The sequence below is a fragment of the Hypomesus transpacificus genome, unplaced genomic scaffold, assembly GCF_021917145.1.
Source record: "Hypomesus transpacificus isolate Combined female unplaced genomic scaffold, fHypTra1 scaffold_144, whole genome shotgun sequence".
NCBI lineage: Eukaryota > Metazoa > Chordata > Actinopteri > Osmeriformes > Osmeridae > Hypomesus > Hypomesus transpacificus.
Window position 1 is genome coordinate 493,983 of NW_025813716.1, and position 15,170 is coordinate 509,152.

At 42.1% G+C, this 15,170-nt stretch overlaps 1 protein-coding gene and 1 long non-coding RNA gene across 7 annotated transcripts in view; one reads left to right on the forward strand and one right to left on the reverse strand.

The window, feature by feature from the left end:
- The window catches only part of LOC124488566 (cAMP-specific 3',5'-cyclic phosphodiesterase 4D-like), a 61,885-nt gene that overhangs the window by 32,643 nt on the left and 14,072 nt on the right, over positions 1-15,170 (forward strand). For 5 of the 6 annotated variants that reach the window (XM_047051255.1, XM_047051257.1, XM_047051256.1 and 2 more), the window contains 2 exons: positions 3,109-3,202; positions 3,399-3,571. In XM_047051255.1, the coding sequence (XP_046907211.1) occupies positions 3,109-3,202; positions 3,399-3,571 (267 nt within the window). Of the gene's footprint in view, positions 1-12; positions 253-3,108; positions 3,203-3,398; positions 3,572-15,170 lie in introns of those variants that run through there. The other variant, XM_047051260.1, reaches the window with a different exon arrangement.
- LOC124488569 lies at positions 244-1,967 on the reverse strand. The gene is made up of 4 exons (XR_006958718.1): positions 1,753-1,967; positions 1,212-1,383; positions 572-644; positions 244-358 (listed from the first exon to the last, which is right to left on the reverse strand). It is a non-coding gene; the product is annotated as an uncharacterized LOC124488569 (long non-coding RNA).

The window sequence follows — 15,170 nt, forward strand, 5'->3', positions numbered from 1 at the left end:
TGAGCAGAACAATACCGTTGCTCTTTGCTTTTTCTACTGCCTTGAGTGAGATGTGAGCTTTTAGATTATCAAGTATTAGCAGCATGGGATGGTCAGGAGTGCACTTAGTGTGCTGTATCAGGTGATCAAGGAACTCAGGCCAGGTGTCTTCATTCATCCATCCCGTTCTGGTGGAGGCACCTTTGGCTCCTGGAGGTGCTCCTATCATGAAGTCGTCCTTAAACCTAACTCGGGGGAAGACAAACATGGGAGGTATGGCATTCCCAGCAGCATTCACTGCACACACCACAGTCACCAGTTCTCCTCTCTCAGCCGATGTGATAGAACCAACTTGCTTTTTTCCTTTCTCTGTCACAACCTGAATCAAATAGAATGTTTAGAATCAATGGCATGTGCAATCAGTAGGCTACTATTGGTCCATTTAGTTTCAGTCCATTCATTTTTCCCAGTTCACAGATTCACAACATTACTAATAGCATTAGTTTCAGCATTCTGCCAATAGCTAGCTGCTCATTATCACAAGCCACTCAGTATCAGTCTGGTGCTTTCTAGTGTATCATGTGTAGCTTACCTGCCGTGGCTTTTGTACAGTAAAGACGCCTGTTACATCCACATTAAAAATCATGTGTGGAGGGAATGTGTGCCTGTCAAAGAAGAGAGGCAAGGGAAAACCTCATCAGAATCAAAACCAAAACTTACAGGTACAACCTCCAAAAAACATTTGCAACTAAAGAATTAATTCTGTCACCTGTCCATCTCTACAGACATATTTTCAAAAAACTCCCCCACTGTAGTCTTATTGAAGGCTGTAGCTTTTCCCAGTGATGTTGCCTCCGGAGTTCGGACAGAGAGATGGCAACGTGCTAGGAAGCTGCCAAACCACTCTACCCCTAAACAGTAGATAATTCATTATTATAAGATTTAGCTTTGTTGCAAGATCAGTTGGCCTAAGTTAACCTACTGAATCATGTGATCTCTTGCATACCCTAGCCTACCTGCACATTGTTTCTCTGTCCAATTGGCAGGGACAGGGATATTATTTTTCTCTGCGTATTCAAATGCCAGTTCACGACACTTAACTGGAGAAAGGCCATGGAACTGGTCAGCTAGTTGTTTCAAGTGTTTGGCAAGCTCCTCCTCCATCTCATCTGTGAATATTCTCTTTGCCTCAGCTACTGCACCCCAGGCTACTGATTTAACTTTCCCTTTACCTTTTTTGGTATGAATCTTTAGAGGGTTGACTTGTCAATATTTCTATCCCTTCCAGCTTTTCTTAAGGACTTCTTTCCTTGCATGACCTCAGCGGCTGCACTCTCCATCTCTGCGAGGGGTGTTTGGCCCCAGGTTGTCTTCCTGGTGTAGTTCCTTGGCATGATGGCTTTTCTACAATGTTTATGACATTAAAAATAAAACATATGTCATGTAATATTACACTTAATTATGTTTAAGACTAAACTTAACTTGTGCTTCATGGTGGGGTAATGTAAGACAGTGTCTCACTTTACCCCATAGCATTTGTCTTACTTTACCCCATAGCCACTATTTTAGAAAAAACAACATCTCTTAGCAATTCAGGCTAATGTTCAGCTAGCATCAATCACATGGTTTTATATGTTGGAAGTTCATTGACATGTATGATGTAAGTTTTTCTACCTGAATCAATTTGTTTTGACACAACAGTTGATTAAGTTCACAGCAAGAAAACGTACTTTTAAATGCAAAAAACAAATGTTTGTGAAAAAACATACTTACCACAGCACCAGCACCAACTTGTCCTTCATGGCAATGGGGGAATGGGAGGGGCTTGAAAACATAATGGTCACATGACCACAAATGTGTTCCGTTGCCTAGATACAGGGGGTGTCTCACATTACCCGATGTCTCACATAACCCCGCTCTCCCCTAAGTGAACTTCCTAAATATACAGATAACAATAAATAGTACGCAATACGAACCCTAATGCACAAAAAACCTGTTTCAACCCTATAACCTAATCTAACCTAAGTGGAGTACAGTGCAATAGTGCAAATTTGCAGATCAGTGACTATGTCAATGACCAAATAGGAGCCTGGTGGCGAGGTACAGTGAGGTACAGTAGTGCAATGTTACTGAAGAGCAACCAGTAGCTGAAAGTGACAGTGTATAAGTGACTAGTGTGCAAAAAAAATTTCCATATCAGTGTCCATTGAGAAGCCTGATGACCCTTGGGTAGAAACTGTTGTCCAGTCTGCGTGTGCGCGACCGGATGCTGCGGTAACGCCTGCCAGAAGGCAACGGGGTAAAGAGACTGAAGGATGGGTGGGAACAGTCTCTTAGAATCCTGCTGGCTTTCCTTAGGCAACGTGTGTGGTAGGTGTCCTGTAGGGCTTGGAGCTTCCTGCCGATGATGAACTCAGCAGACCGGACCACACTTCGTAGGGCCTTGCGGTCCCGGTCTGTGCAGCTCCCATACCACACTGTGATACAACCAGTCAGAATGCTCTCTATAGTGCATCTGTAAAAGTTAGTGAGGATGACTGAGTCCATACCAAACTTCTTCAGTCTCCTCAGGAAGAAGAGGCGCTTACGGGCCGCTTTGACCACCTTGTCCGTGTGAACAGACCAGGTGAGGTCATTGCTGATGTTCACCCCGAGGAACTTGAAGCAGCTGACCTTCTCCACTTCCGATCCATTGATGAGTAGGGGTGCATGCTCCTCCTCTCGCCGCCTCCTATAGTCCCCAATCATCTCCTTGGTCTTGCTGATGTTAAGAGAGAGGTTGTTGTCCTGACACCATGATGTCAGGGTGTCAATCTCCTCTCTGTAGGCTGACTCGTCACTGTCAGAGATGAGGCCCACGATGGTTGTGTCGTCAGCAAACAACAAAAGCGTGTTGATTGTTATTTTACCTAAAAAAATTGCAAGAAAAGTGTAGATGTTGGTGAACCAGACAGATTTTAATGATTGCATGATTGAACATGATACCACTTATCAGTTATACTCTGTCTCCATTGACTGAAAACAGAAGCTCCTCATTATCTGTCCATTTAATATAGTTTTTATGTAGTGTGAATACCTAATCTCTGAATACTTCTCTGTCTCTCCCTCTCTTTTTTGTTGCTTCTCCAGTTCAAGAGGATGTTGAACAGGGAGCTGTCTCACCTGTCTGAGATGAGTCGCTCAGGAAACCAAGTCTCTGAGTTCATTTCAAGCACATTCTTAGGTATGACTGAATTCTTCCAAACATTTTCCCCAAAGTCCCCCAACGTCCTCATGAAAACTCTAGTCTTCAAATGTTCCCAAAAATGTCGGAACTTTTCTCGATACTTTCAGATTCAGGAAGGATTAGCAATGAGAAAAAGCCTAAATCTCAATCCTTATATATATTTCTTTCATCTTTCTGTCAATCTCCTTCAAAGATAAGCAACATGATGTGGAGATGCCATATCCACAGACGCAGAAGGAGAAGAAGAAGATCAAGCCCATGTCTCAGATCAGTGGGGTTAAGAAGCTGCAGCACAGCACTGGTCTCACTAACTCCATCATCCCACGCTTTGGAGTGAAGACTGACACAGAGGACTCCCTTTCCAAGGTAAAAAAGCAAAGTCCCTGGAAAGATGCTTAATTGTTATTGACTTAAGTAGAGAATGGAATGAAGAAGAAAAATGTTGCTTTAAAAAAAAGTTAATGAATACAACTCCAGAGTAAATAGTTACTTCTACTGTATCACCTAATTATGATCTCCAGTCTCTCCAACGTGAAGGAGCAAACTTGAACCACGCTTCTATGTTTGAATTGTTAACACCCATCCTAAGTATATATGTATGTGTATATATAAATACCTGGCTAACTGTGTATTAAGATTGGCCTAGTTATTTTTGGCTCCTCATTGAACTTCCTGTACCTATCACCACTCGGGATATAGGTTGAAATTGATTGCTCATACAGTGAAACGCCATAGAAGGGGAAAGCGAGCGGGAGCGCTAGTTTGGCTAAGCAGACGTGGAATCCAAACAGTGCTTCCAGGTTTTTTCCTCTCCAATGTACGTTCACTGTGCAATAAAATGGATGAACTTCAGCTACTGACGGTGAAAAACAGAGACTTTCTTTCATCTTCGGTTTTGTGCCTCACGGAGACATGACGATTTGATCCCGGACACCGCCTTACATCTGGCAGGCTTTTAACTTGTGAGAGCTGATCGGGACACTGCCCTCTTCGGCAAAACTAAAGGCGGTGGTATTTGTTTCGACATTAACAGTGGCTGGTGTGTAGATGTGACCATGATTTTGCAACATTGTTCTCCGGACCTGGAATCATTTTTAAGCACAACAGAGGATGTGAAGCACAACAGAGGATGTACTTCCTACGGCAGCTGAAAAAAATTCAACCTGCCAAAAACAATGATGGTGCACTTCTACACAGCCATTATTGAGTACATCCTCATCTCTTCCATCACCATCTGGTACGCTGCTGCCACTGCCAAGGACAAGAACCGGCTGCAGCGTATCATCCGCACTGCTGAGAAGGTGATTGGCTGCAGTCTGCCTACCCTCGACGACCTGCACACCTCGAGGACCCTGAGGCGTGCGAGGAAGATTGTGGCTGACCCCTCCCACCCATAGAGTTATATTACTAGAGACAGCAACTTCTGTCTTCCAAGATGGCGTCCCCATTCATTTCTACGAAAAGTGCTCAGTGGCGCAGTGAGGCAAAGAAGACTGCGCCATATTTCCAGACCTACTCGTCCGGTCTTGCGCAGAAGCTTGTTCCGAGCTCCGAAACTCGTGCATGCTTGCAACTAGCTGTATACGTCATACTTTGCGACAACCAGTCGTGAGCTTGTGAGCTGGAGCTAAGGCATTGCAGAAAACATTCAGAATGTGGTACAAGTCCGATCAAGAAGCAGATACATGTGAACGTTATGAATATCAATACTATTAGTACTGTAGTATTATACGTGCAGGGCCTATACGTTGTTCTTTTTGCTTTGTGTTTATAGTTTGACTGCTGTATTGTGTCGGATAAATAAACTGTAAACTTGAATATCTGGCTCCGTCGTTGTTCTAGCTTTGCAAAGCAAGCTACATTAAGCCTATAGCCTACCTATGTTACTATTATAATGATGATGAGTGTTGTTTACTGTTACTAACTTATTGTTAATGCCATCGTTGTAGTGTTGACATAAAGTTATAACAATATAACGACCATATTGTGGTCATCAGACATGATTTATTCATATTTTCTCCAGAATAACATGTCAACAATCAATAATGACGCCGTAACATGCCACGATATTACAACTAATTATATTATGCTATAATTACGTTTGTCATGCCGTGAGCATAATAGCGTTCATTACGAAATGGTTAAATCTGCTTTAAAATAACGGACATAAACTCTACAAACAACCGTCATGTATGTGTGCAACCATTTGTAAAACTTGCTGGCAGGCAACTGTAGATTATCAAGCCCTTTCTCCTTGTTCTCATTCAGCTCAGGTAAATCAACGATTTGCTGATGTTCCCTTTTGTTTTCGTCCCCTGTTCGTATCCACAAACACGTCTCCAGGCAACCTTTCTTGACGCAAGCAAATAAATGGGCTGCTAGTTTACCCATTTCGGATTGGTTTCAAACTTAGCAAAAATCTGGAAAAAAATATTCTATTAAAAGCTAGTAGTATGAGCCAGGTTGGAGAATTGAACAAAAATTATTGGGGGAGATAGTTTTAGATATGTTGACTGGAGTTAATAGAATATAACGACTGGACGAGACTGGTAGAAAATCGGATATGCAATAGCCTACCACCTACATCCACCGGGGTTGTTGCCTCAAGCCGAGGGGTAGGGGCTTGCTCCCACCCTGGTCACTCCCTGTTCCAGCTAAACCTCACGCCATAAGAATAGTTTCTTTCCATCTGCTACTGGCCTCTTCAACAAGGCCAAGGACTCCCATTGACATTCATTCACTTATTTAACTATTATAAGTCCATCTAATGGCAATTACAGTATGCATAAGCCACCTTCTCAGTATCCGATTGCACTATGTTGACCACTCACGCTGCTCATTGTTATTCTTATTTTTTATATATTTTATTTTATATATAGTTATATATATATTGTTAGCAACCCCTTGGTGGAAGTACGAGGAGGCAGAGGGTTCTCACTGATGTCTTTATTAGCTATCGCCGTTCAACGTTGATTTCTTTGTAGTACTATGCATCAACATACATAATAGGCCTACATGTAGACTTCTAGACACCGTAAAACTACACAAAGAATACACAAATACAACAATGTAAATACACACATAGCACAAAGGAAATCATGTCTCGAACATGTGCTACAATTACCTTCAATTATACGTGCGGAGGTAAAATATTACAAGAAGTAAGACAAGTTTGACACATATACAAATTACCTCGCTCCGCTTTCCAAAGGGAAACCATACAAATGTAGACTTATGTTCACCAAACACGACCATCCATAAACGAAATTCTGCTCCTTATAACAACGTCTGCATTAAACTTCTTTCAGGTCATTTAGCGCTTCACATCTGCACGCACCTTACGTGATGACGTAAGACAGCCCACTAACATCAAAACAAAAAAGCCGGTAATTACACTTCCACCAATCATGTTATGATAAAAAAACACATGAAACAAATCATGCATGACATTAACCTTGATGACCGTACTTAAACTCAGATAAGTAAATGTCTTTGATGATTTGTCAGTTTGACAAATCACATTTAGAAACCATTTGTCTGATATGAGTATGTCATGTATTACTCTCAAGTAAAACCACTAATTTCTGAACTGGTCTTTCAATGATTGTAGATTTAGTGTGTTTCTGATTAGGTTTTGATCGCTCACTGGTTTGAACTTTCACCTTTCTAACTAGGCCATCACTTCCATGAGTGACTTCAACCACTCGGCCTAACTGCCATTGGTTTCTTGGCAGCATGTCTTCCTTGATAATGACTACGTCATCAACTTTAACATTTGGTCGGGGAACATGCCACTTCTGCCGTAGAGATACAGTGCCCTCCAAAAGTATTGGAACAGTGAGGCCAATTCCTTTATTTTTGCTGTAGACTGAAAACATTTGGGCTTGACATCAAACGATGAATGTGAAACCAGAGATCAACGTTTCAGCTTTTATTTCCAGGTATTTACATCAGGATCTGATGCACAAATTAGAAAATATCACCTTTTTGTTCGAACCCACCCATTTGTCACGTGAGCAAAAGTATTGGAACATGTGACTGACAGGTGTGTTTTGTTGCCCAGGTGTGTCCTATTACATACATTATTCAATCAATAAATACCACTGAATGTCTACACTCAGGTTCAGATTGGGTAAGATAGGTTTTGTCTATGCAGACTGTATTCAGAGGTGAAAACAACATGAAAACCAGAGCGCTGTCTTTGGGTGAAAAACAAGCAATTGTGAGTCTTAGAGAAGATGGAAAATCAATCAGAGCCATTGCAGAAACATTGGCCATAGCCAGTACAACCATTTGGAATGTCCTGAAGAAGAAGAAAACTACTGGTGCATAAAGTAACAGACGTCGAACAGGTAGACCAAGGAAAACATCAGCAGTTGATGACAGAAACATTGTGAGAGCTGTAAGGAAAGACCCTAAAACAACTGTTAGTGAGATCAGCAACAACCTCCAGATGGCAGGAGTGAAGGTATCACTATCTACTGTTCGCAGAAGACTTCATGAACAAAAGTACAAGGGCTACACCAGAAGATGCAAACCACTCATTAGCAAGAAGAATAGGAAGGCCAGGCTGGAATTTGCCAAAAAGTACAGAGATGAACCTCAAAAATTCTGGGACAAAGTTTTATGGACTGATGAGACAAAGATTAACTTTTACCAAAGTGATGGAAAGGCTAAAGTTTGGAGAAAGAAAGGAACTGCTCATGATCCCAAACACACAAGCTCATCTGTGAAACACGGTGGAGGTAATGTCATGGCTTGGGCTTGCATGGCTTCTTCTGGGACGGGCTCATTAATCTTCATTGAGGATGTAACACATGATGGCAGCAGCAAAATGAACTCGGAAGTCTACAGAAACATTTTGTCTGCCAATTTAAGGAAAGATGCAACCAAACTGATTGGCAGAGCCTTCATCATGCAGCAAGATAACGACCCAAAACACACTGCCAAAACAACAAAGGAGTTCATAAGGGGCAAGAAATGGAAGGTATTAGACTGGCCAAGTCAATCTCCAGACTTAAACCCTATAGAGCATGCATTTTACCTGCTTAAGAGGAGACTGAAGGGAGGAACCCCACAAAACAAACAACTGAAAGAGGCTGCAGTGAAAGCCTGGGAAAGCATCAAAAAGGAAGAATGCAAAAGTTTGGTGACGTCAATGGGTCACAGACTTGCTGCAGTTATTGAAAGCAAAGGATTTGCAACTAAATATTAAGTCTTATTCACTTAAATATGTTTTAAGTATATCTGTTCCAATACTTTTGATCACATGACAAATGGGTGGATTCAAACAAAATGTGATATTTTCTTAGTTGTGCATCAGATCCTGATGTAAATACCTGGAAATAAAAGCTGAAACGTTGATCTCTGGTCTCACGTTCATTATTTGATGTCAAGCCCAAATGTTTTCAGTCTACAGCAAAAATAAAGGAATTCGCCTCACTGTTCCAATACTTTTGGAGGGCACTGTATGTTCATTAGGTATTCTCTTTTCCACCGACTCCAAAACTGTTCTATGAGGTACTGAACTCTGCGCCATCTTTTGTTAGCATAGAGGTCTTACTTCACAAATGTGCCTGGCGGAGGAAGAGCAATCCTTGACTTCATCATTATTAGATGGTTGGGCATCAACGGTTCCAGTGACTTAGGGTCATTAATACTCTTCACTAAGAGATGATAGCTTCAACCTTCCTCCGACATGAAGGAGACCATCTTTCAAGATGGGATCAAGTTGAAAGAGTGTACTTGAGTCCTGAAGAACATTTCCCTTTTTGATCATCCTTATCTCTTGGGAGAAAACATGTTCTTGGAGAAGCTTTATCACACTCTCAGAAGCCCTTTTGCACTCTTCCACAGTTATAGCATTGGGACATTGTTGTTTTGAAGCCAGCCGTTTTATTCTAGCAACTACTCTAAGGAGTGTTCTCCAAGAGGATACATGTCTGAAACGGTTAAGGAAGTCTGATTTGCCATTGGCTTTGGTCACAAGAGCTTGAGCTGATCTGACTTCAGGGTAAGTTAGTCCACGAGTAAGTTATTTGAAGAGTTGAGTGTGGGACACACCTCTCTTTCCCACAGGAACTTAGGTCCTGATGTCCAGGTTGTTGTCGTTAAGTCTGAAGCATAAAGACCTCTTGAGGCGTGATCAGCAGAATTTTCACATGTATTTACGTAAAACCACTGGCTTGTGTCTGTGAGTTCTCTAATCAGCTGCACCCAATTTGCCACGAATACATGAAACCTCCTTGCTTCATTATTAATATACGCTAACACCACCTGTGAGTCAGTCCAGAAGAACTCCTGATCAATCTTCATCTCCAGCTCAGGCTTTAACATAGAACTCAACTTTGCGGCAAGAACAGCTGCGGTCAATTCCAACCGTAGAATACTTTTGATCTTTGTGGGTGCCACTCTGGCTTTGGAAATCACAAGACTGCAGTGTATTTCATTCTTGTCGTTTATGAACCTCAGGTAAGAACATGCACCATATCCTATATTGCTTGCATCTGAGAAGTGGTGCAGCTCAGTCCTGACTATGCCACTGAAAGACGGAGGGTGGTAACACCTTGGAATGCTGAAGTCCTTCAGCCCCTGGAGGCTATTTTTCCACTCCTCCCACCGTGGAAGCACATCCTCAGGAATGGCGTCATCCCATCCAACATTCCTACGGCACAACTCCTGCAAGATGCATTTTCCCTTAAGAAGGAAGGGAGCGATGGTCCCAAGAGGGTCATACACTAAAGCAGTGATTGACAGTATCCCACGACGTGTTACTGGCTGGTCCTTCAGTTTGACATCAAAGCTCAACATATCATCTTTCGTGGACCACTGAATGCCAAGAACGTGTCCTGTAGTTTCAGGGTTAAGGTTGAGTGGTGTGGTGGTTGTTGACCATTCTGAAGAGTCTACACAGCGTAAAACTTCTTTCTCATTCAAATTGAATTTATGAAGTCGTAGACCTCCACGCTTGCACAGTGCTTGAGACTCAATGACAAGCTTTTTAGCTTCCTGGATCGAAGGTACGGAGATCAAGCCATCATCTACATAAAACTTTGTCTTCACAAATGACGACGCTGACGGGTACTCAGACTTGTACTGTTCTGCTAAGTACTTAAAGCCAAAGTTGGCACAGCCAGGGGATGAGGCAGCACCAAAAAGGTGCACGGGCATTCTGTACTCTTGAGGTTCTTTCTCCAAGTCTCCATTCTCCCACCACAAGAACCTCAGGTAATTCCTATCATTTGAAGGAACACGAAACTGGTGGAACATCTTTTCGATGTCACAGGTCACAGCAACCTCTTCCTTCCTAAACCGGCAAAGTACTCCCACCAAGGAGTTGATCAAGTCTGGGCCAGTGAGCAGAGTATCGTTGAGAGAAACACCACAGAATTTTGCAGAGCAGTCGAACACCACCCTCAACTTGTCTGGCTTTAGAGGGTGGTATACACCATGATGTGGTATATACCATGCCATTTCTCTCTCAGATGGTAAAGGAGGACTGCTACTCTTAAAGGGAAGAGGTAGTTGATAATGTCCGTCATCTTTCTGCTCGATTTTGTCATTGAGAAGACTGATGAAACAAACGTCCTCTTGGGACACATGTTTGTCCTCATAGCTCCTCTCATTGAAGTCCGACTCCAGTACCCTCAAAACATCGTTAGCCGATGGAAGTGATATCTCTTTCGCTGAGACTCGATGAACGAAGCTTTGGCTTCCTTGTCTGTCCAGATGGGGGTTACAAAGGCCTATGATGCTCCATCCAAACTCCGTTTTCTGTGCAAAAGGCTAATTTTCACTGCCGACAATTACATTTAACGGAGCCAATGCTGAAGGACAGTCGTATCCAATCAGCAACCCTATATTGCAGCTCTGGAGTGTTTTCTGTGCAAAAGGCTCATTTTCACTGCCGACAATTACTTTTAACAGAGCCAATGCTGAAGGACAGTCGTATCCAATCAGCAACCCTATATTGCAGCTCTGGAGTGGTGACAGCTCACTTGTTATGTGCTTAAGATGAGGCCATTGCAAAGCTGTCTCTTTGGTTGGTATATACGACTTGTCAACAGGGATGAAGTCACATGAATAGGCTTGCTGCACCTTAATGGGGTTTCCACCACTAAGTCCTCGAACTTGTAGACCTCTGACTTTAAAACTAGTGGTGACGGTATCATTGGCTGTCATGGTGCTGAGCCTAAGCTTCACTGGTTGACTGTTAACATCTAGTTCATCAAGAATGTCTTTCAAGATGAAAGTAGAGTCACTTTGGGTGTCAAGTGAGAGCATAAGTGAGAATTTCATTTTGTGGCTCCTCCCCTGTAGAGATGAGGACAGGAACGATACTGGACGTAGCAGAGGCACGTTGAGTCAGTGCATAAGACATAACATTTTGGACTTCTTGACTAGTCTCTACTTCTGCGTCTGATCTTAAAGCTTTCACTGCTCCCTTGACTCTGTCTTCGTGCAAGCAAGTACATGTGCCACACGTGTGTCTCTTCTTACAGGTCTTGGTAATCTTTCCCGCTCTGAGACATCCGAAACAAAGTTGTTTTTCACGAATGAAAGAACTTTTGTCGTCTGTAGACATTGATGCAAAGGTAGGACATTTGGCAATGTAGTGGGTTTCACTCTCACAAATAGAACATGGTTTCATTTGATTGAACTCTTGTGTTTTTGGTGCAGCACCCTTAACCTTAGCTGTTGTGTTGAGCGCTTTGACTCTTTTTGGGAATTTATCTTCTGAGACCTTACAGCTCATAAAAAGTGAAGAGGTCACAGGGTTACAAGCTATCTTGGATTCCTTTTTCAAAAACTCTGCAAACCTTTTTAAAGCTTGGATAGTCACCAGATGCATCCATCTCTTTTACCACAAGTCTGTTCCATTTCCTTATTATCCACTCGGGTAGTTTCTTGAGTAGTTTGAAGTTTTCCTCGCTATCATTCAGGATTGACAAACCCTTTACGTGCGGGATTGCTTCAACACAGCTTTGTAGAAAGTCTGTAAACTCTGGCAAGGAGAGAGGATCATTTGCTCCTATTTTTGGCCACTTCATAAGTTTTTCACGAAAGGCTCTCTGAACAATGAAAGAATTGCCATATCTCAAGGACCTGCCAGGCACCTCGATACGCATCTTCTGAGTCTCTATAAAAGAATCCTTCAACGGCCTTTTGAGCTTCTCCAGCCAGGTAGTTTTTCAAGTAAAACATCTTCTCATTTGCTAGAGTTACTTTGCGGTCAATGAGGGCTGTGAATTACATCTTCCAGTTGACAAACTTTAGTGGATCACCAGTGAAAATAATTGGTTCTGGAACAGAAAGTCGACTTAAACTTGAGGAGTTTACTAATGCTTGGGGTAAGCTCACAGTCTCTTGACTAGTCTTCACCTCAGGAGAGGTTTGTTGGTACTGGAATGGCTCTGCCTCAGGATTTAGCTGGAATCTGTTATTACACTCCTCTGCACCAAACTCTGTTTAATTTTCACCTCTGCTGTAATCTTCAGGATTGTCCTAAAAATTATTGTATGCCTTTACACAAGCTGCAGCTACTTTAACTTCTTTATCTGCTTGTAGCATCTGAAGCTTTGTTTTCTCCTCATCAAGTCTTAAAGACATCTCAGTTTCTTTCTGTTTAATTTCTGCTTGCATTTTTACTTCGTTAAGCTTCCAGTCAGTCTCTATTTTGCGCAGTTTTGCTGGCTGATCATATATTTCTTGCATGGCTTTTGCTTGCTCTATTTTGGCTGCAAGTTCTGCTTCTGCATCAGCTCTCCTTCTGGAAGCCGAGGAGGTCTTTGACTTAATATCTTGGGATATATTAGTATCTTGAGATGACTCTTACACGACCGTATCTGTGTTTGTACAACCAAAAACAGATTCATACTCATCTTTGTTTAACATTTGTCTAACTCTTTCTTTGACAGTTTCTTCATTTTGATTATCATCTAATGTTTCTCATCGTTTGCTCACCACATCACATATTTCTGTAGTGAGCATGGTGCAGGTATCCATTCTTTTAATAATCTCTGGTGTTGTAGTTTGATTGCGTAACAAGGGGGCGTACTTATGGCTAACTATATCTTGTCTGTTTTGAACGTCTCTCTGGATTTGGTCAAGATCTTCACCTGAGCATAACGTTTTTAATGTAGACCTAGTTTCTATAGCTAATTGCTTCCAGAAGTCATAAGCCTTGTTAAAGCCTCCTCGTGTTTCTTCGATTCCTGGTTACGCATCTCTAGACCTTTAATTGTAAGACTTCCCTTTCGTGAACTTGATCTTATTTGTTGCATTTCTGAAGGAATGTTAGATTCCTCTGCAGAGGCTGACGTTTCCCTAACTTGTGCTGCTGTTTGCACTATTATGTCTTTATCCATTTGTCTGTCTTTAAATTTAAATAGGGTACTGACCTACTCGTTTCAGACATCTATTTTGACACTCCAATATTTAACAAACAGGAAACAATCTTTTGTGCAACACCATAAGTCAGACATTCAAACTTGTCAAATACCTACCCGCGTAAATACAGCTAATACAACTCTGCATTAACGTATATAAACATTATCAAAGCACCAAATCAATAGGACCTGCTTTCAGTCTTTGTTGAACAGATCTTGCTACTCCAACGTCGAGTTTTGTTGAAGCGTTTGCTCCAACGTCGAATCTTGCTGAAGCGACGAGTTTTACTGTTAGCAACCCTTGGTGGAAGTACGAGGAGGCAGAGGTCACTGATGTCTTTATTAGCTATCGCCGTTCAACGTTGATTTATTTGTAGTACTATGGAAGTCCTAGTGGGCAAGTATTGAGACGCCCCCGTGTGTTAGCACGCGTAATTAACGCCGACTTGGCATGCAAAGTCGGCGTCTTTTGCGCCTTGTTTGACACGGCCCCGTCTCAACCACGCGTAAAAAACGCCGACTTCCATACAAAGTCGGCGTCTTTTTCGCCTCGAATTGAAGCGTGTCACGTGACAAGTTGCATTTACACACGTAAATTACGTCTCAAACTTTGAGACGTGTCTAGCAAACCACACAAAATTAACGCCTGGTTTGGCACAATCAGCGTCTGGTTTTCCAAAATTAAAGTCTGCTTGCTTGAATCTCCGATGGGAAATTATGACAACAATTGTAACAACTAATACGTAAGCCAAGTAGGTCAAAGGATGCTCATGCGAGCTACTAACAAATGCAATGTTGGTTAGCGAGTTAGCTATTAGTATGAAGTTGGTGGTCACAATTGAAATCCTAAAAAGGGGTGCAGACTAGAGACAAATAAATGCAGTAATATCAAACTGGCTGGTTGTCTGGCTTGAAGCTTTGTGAACTTTCCTTGCACTGCGATTGCGTTGCCTCAGTATTGTGCGCGATTTGGTTTCACTGCCAACATTCCTTAATGTAAGAGGCAATGCGCAAACTCAGTTGGTGGCAAAATACAACTGTTGTTACTATTCATGTCAAGTGTATTTTATTGTCATTTTCAATTACATATGGTAGTACAAATGAAACAGAGTTTCCCCAGGACCATGATGCCATATTAAAAAACATGACAGTAAGGTGCCAGGGTCAGTGTATATGTAGCCTACAGTGACAGGACAGTATGTACAGTGACAGGACAGTATATACAGTGACAAGACACTATGTACAGTGACAGGACAGTATGTACAGTGACAAGACACTATGTACAGTGACAGGACAGTATGTACAGTGACAGGATAGTATGTTCAGTGACAGGATAGTATGCAGTGACAGGACAGTATGTACAGTGACAGGACAGTATGCAGTGACAGGACAGTATGTTCAGTGACAGGACAGTATGTACAGTGACAGGACAGTATGTTCAGTGACAAGACAGTATGTACAGTGACAGGACAGTATGTTCAGTGACAAGACAGTATGTACAGTGACAGGACAGTATGCAGTGACAGGACAGTATGACAGTGACAGGACAGTGTGTACAGTGATTGGAGGTAGCAGTT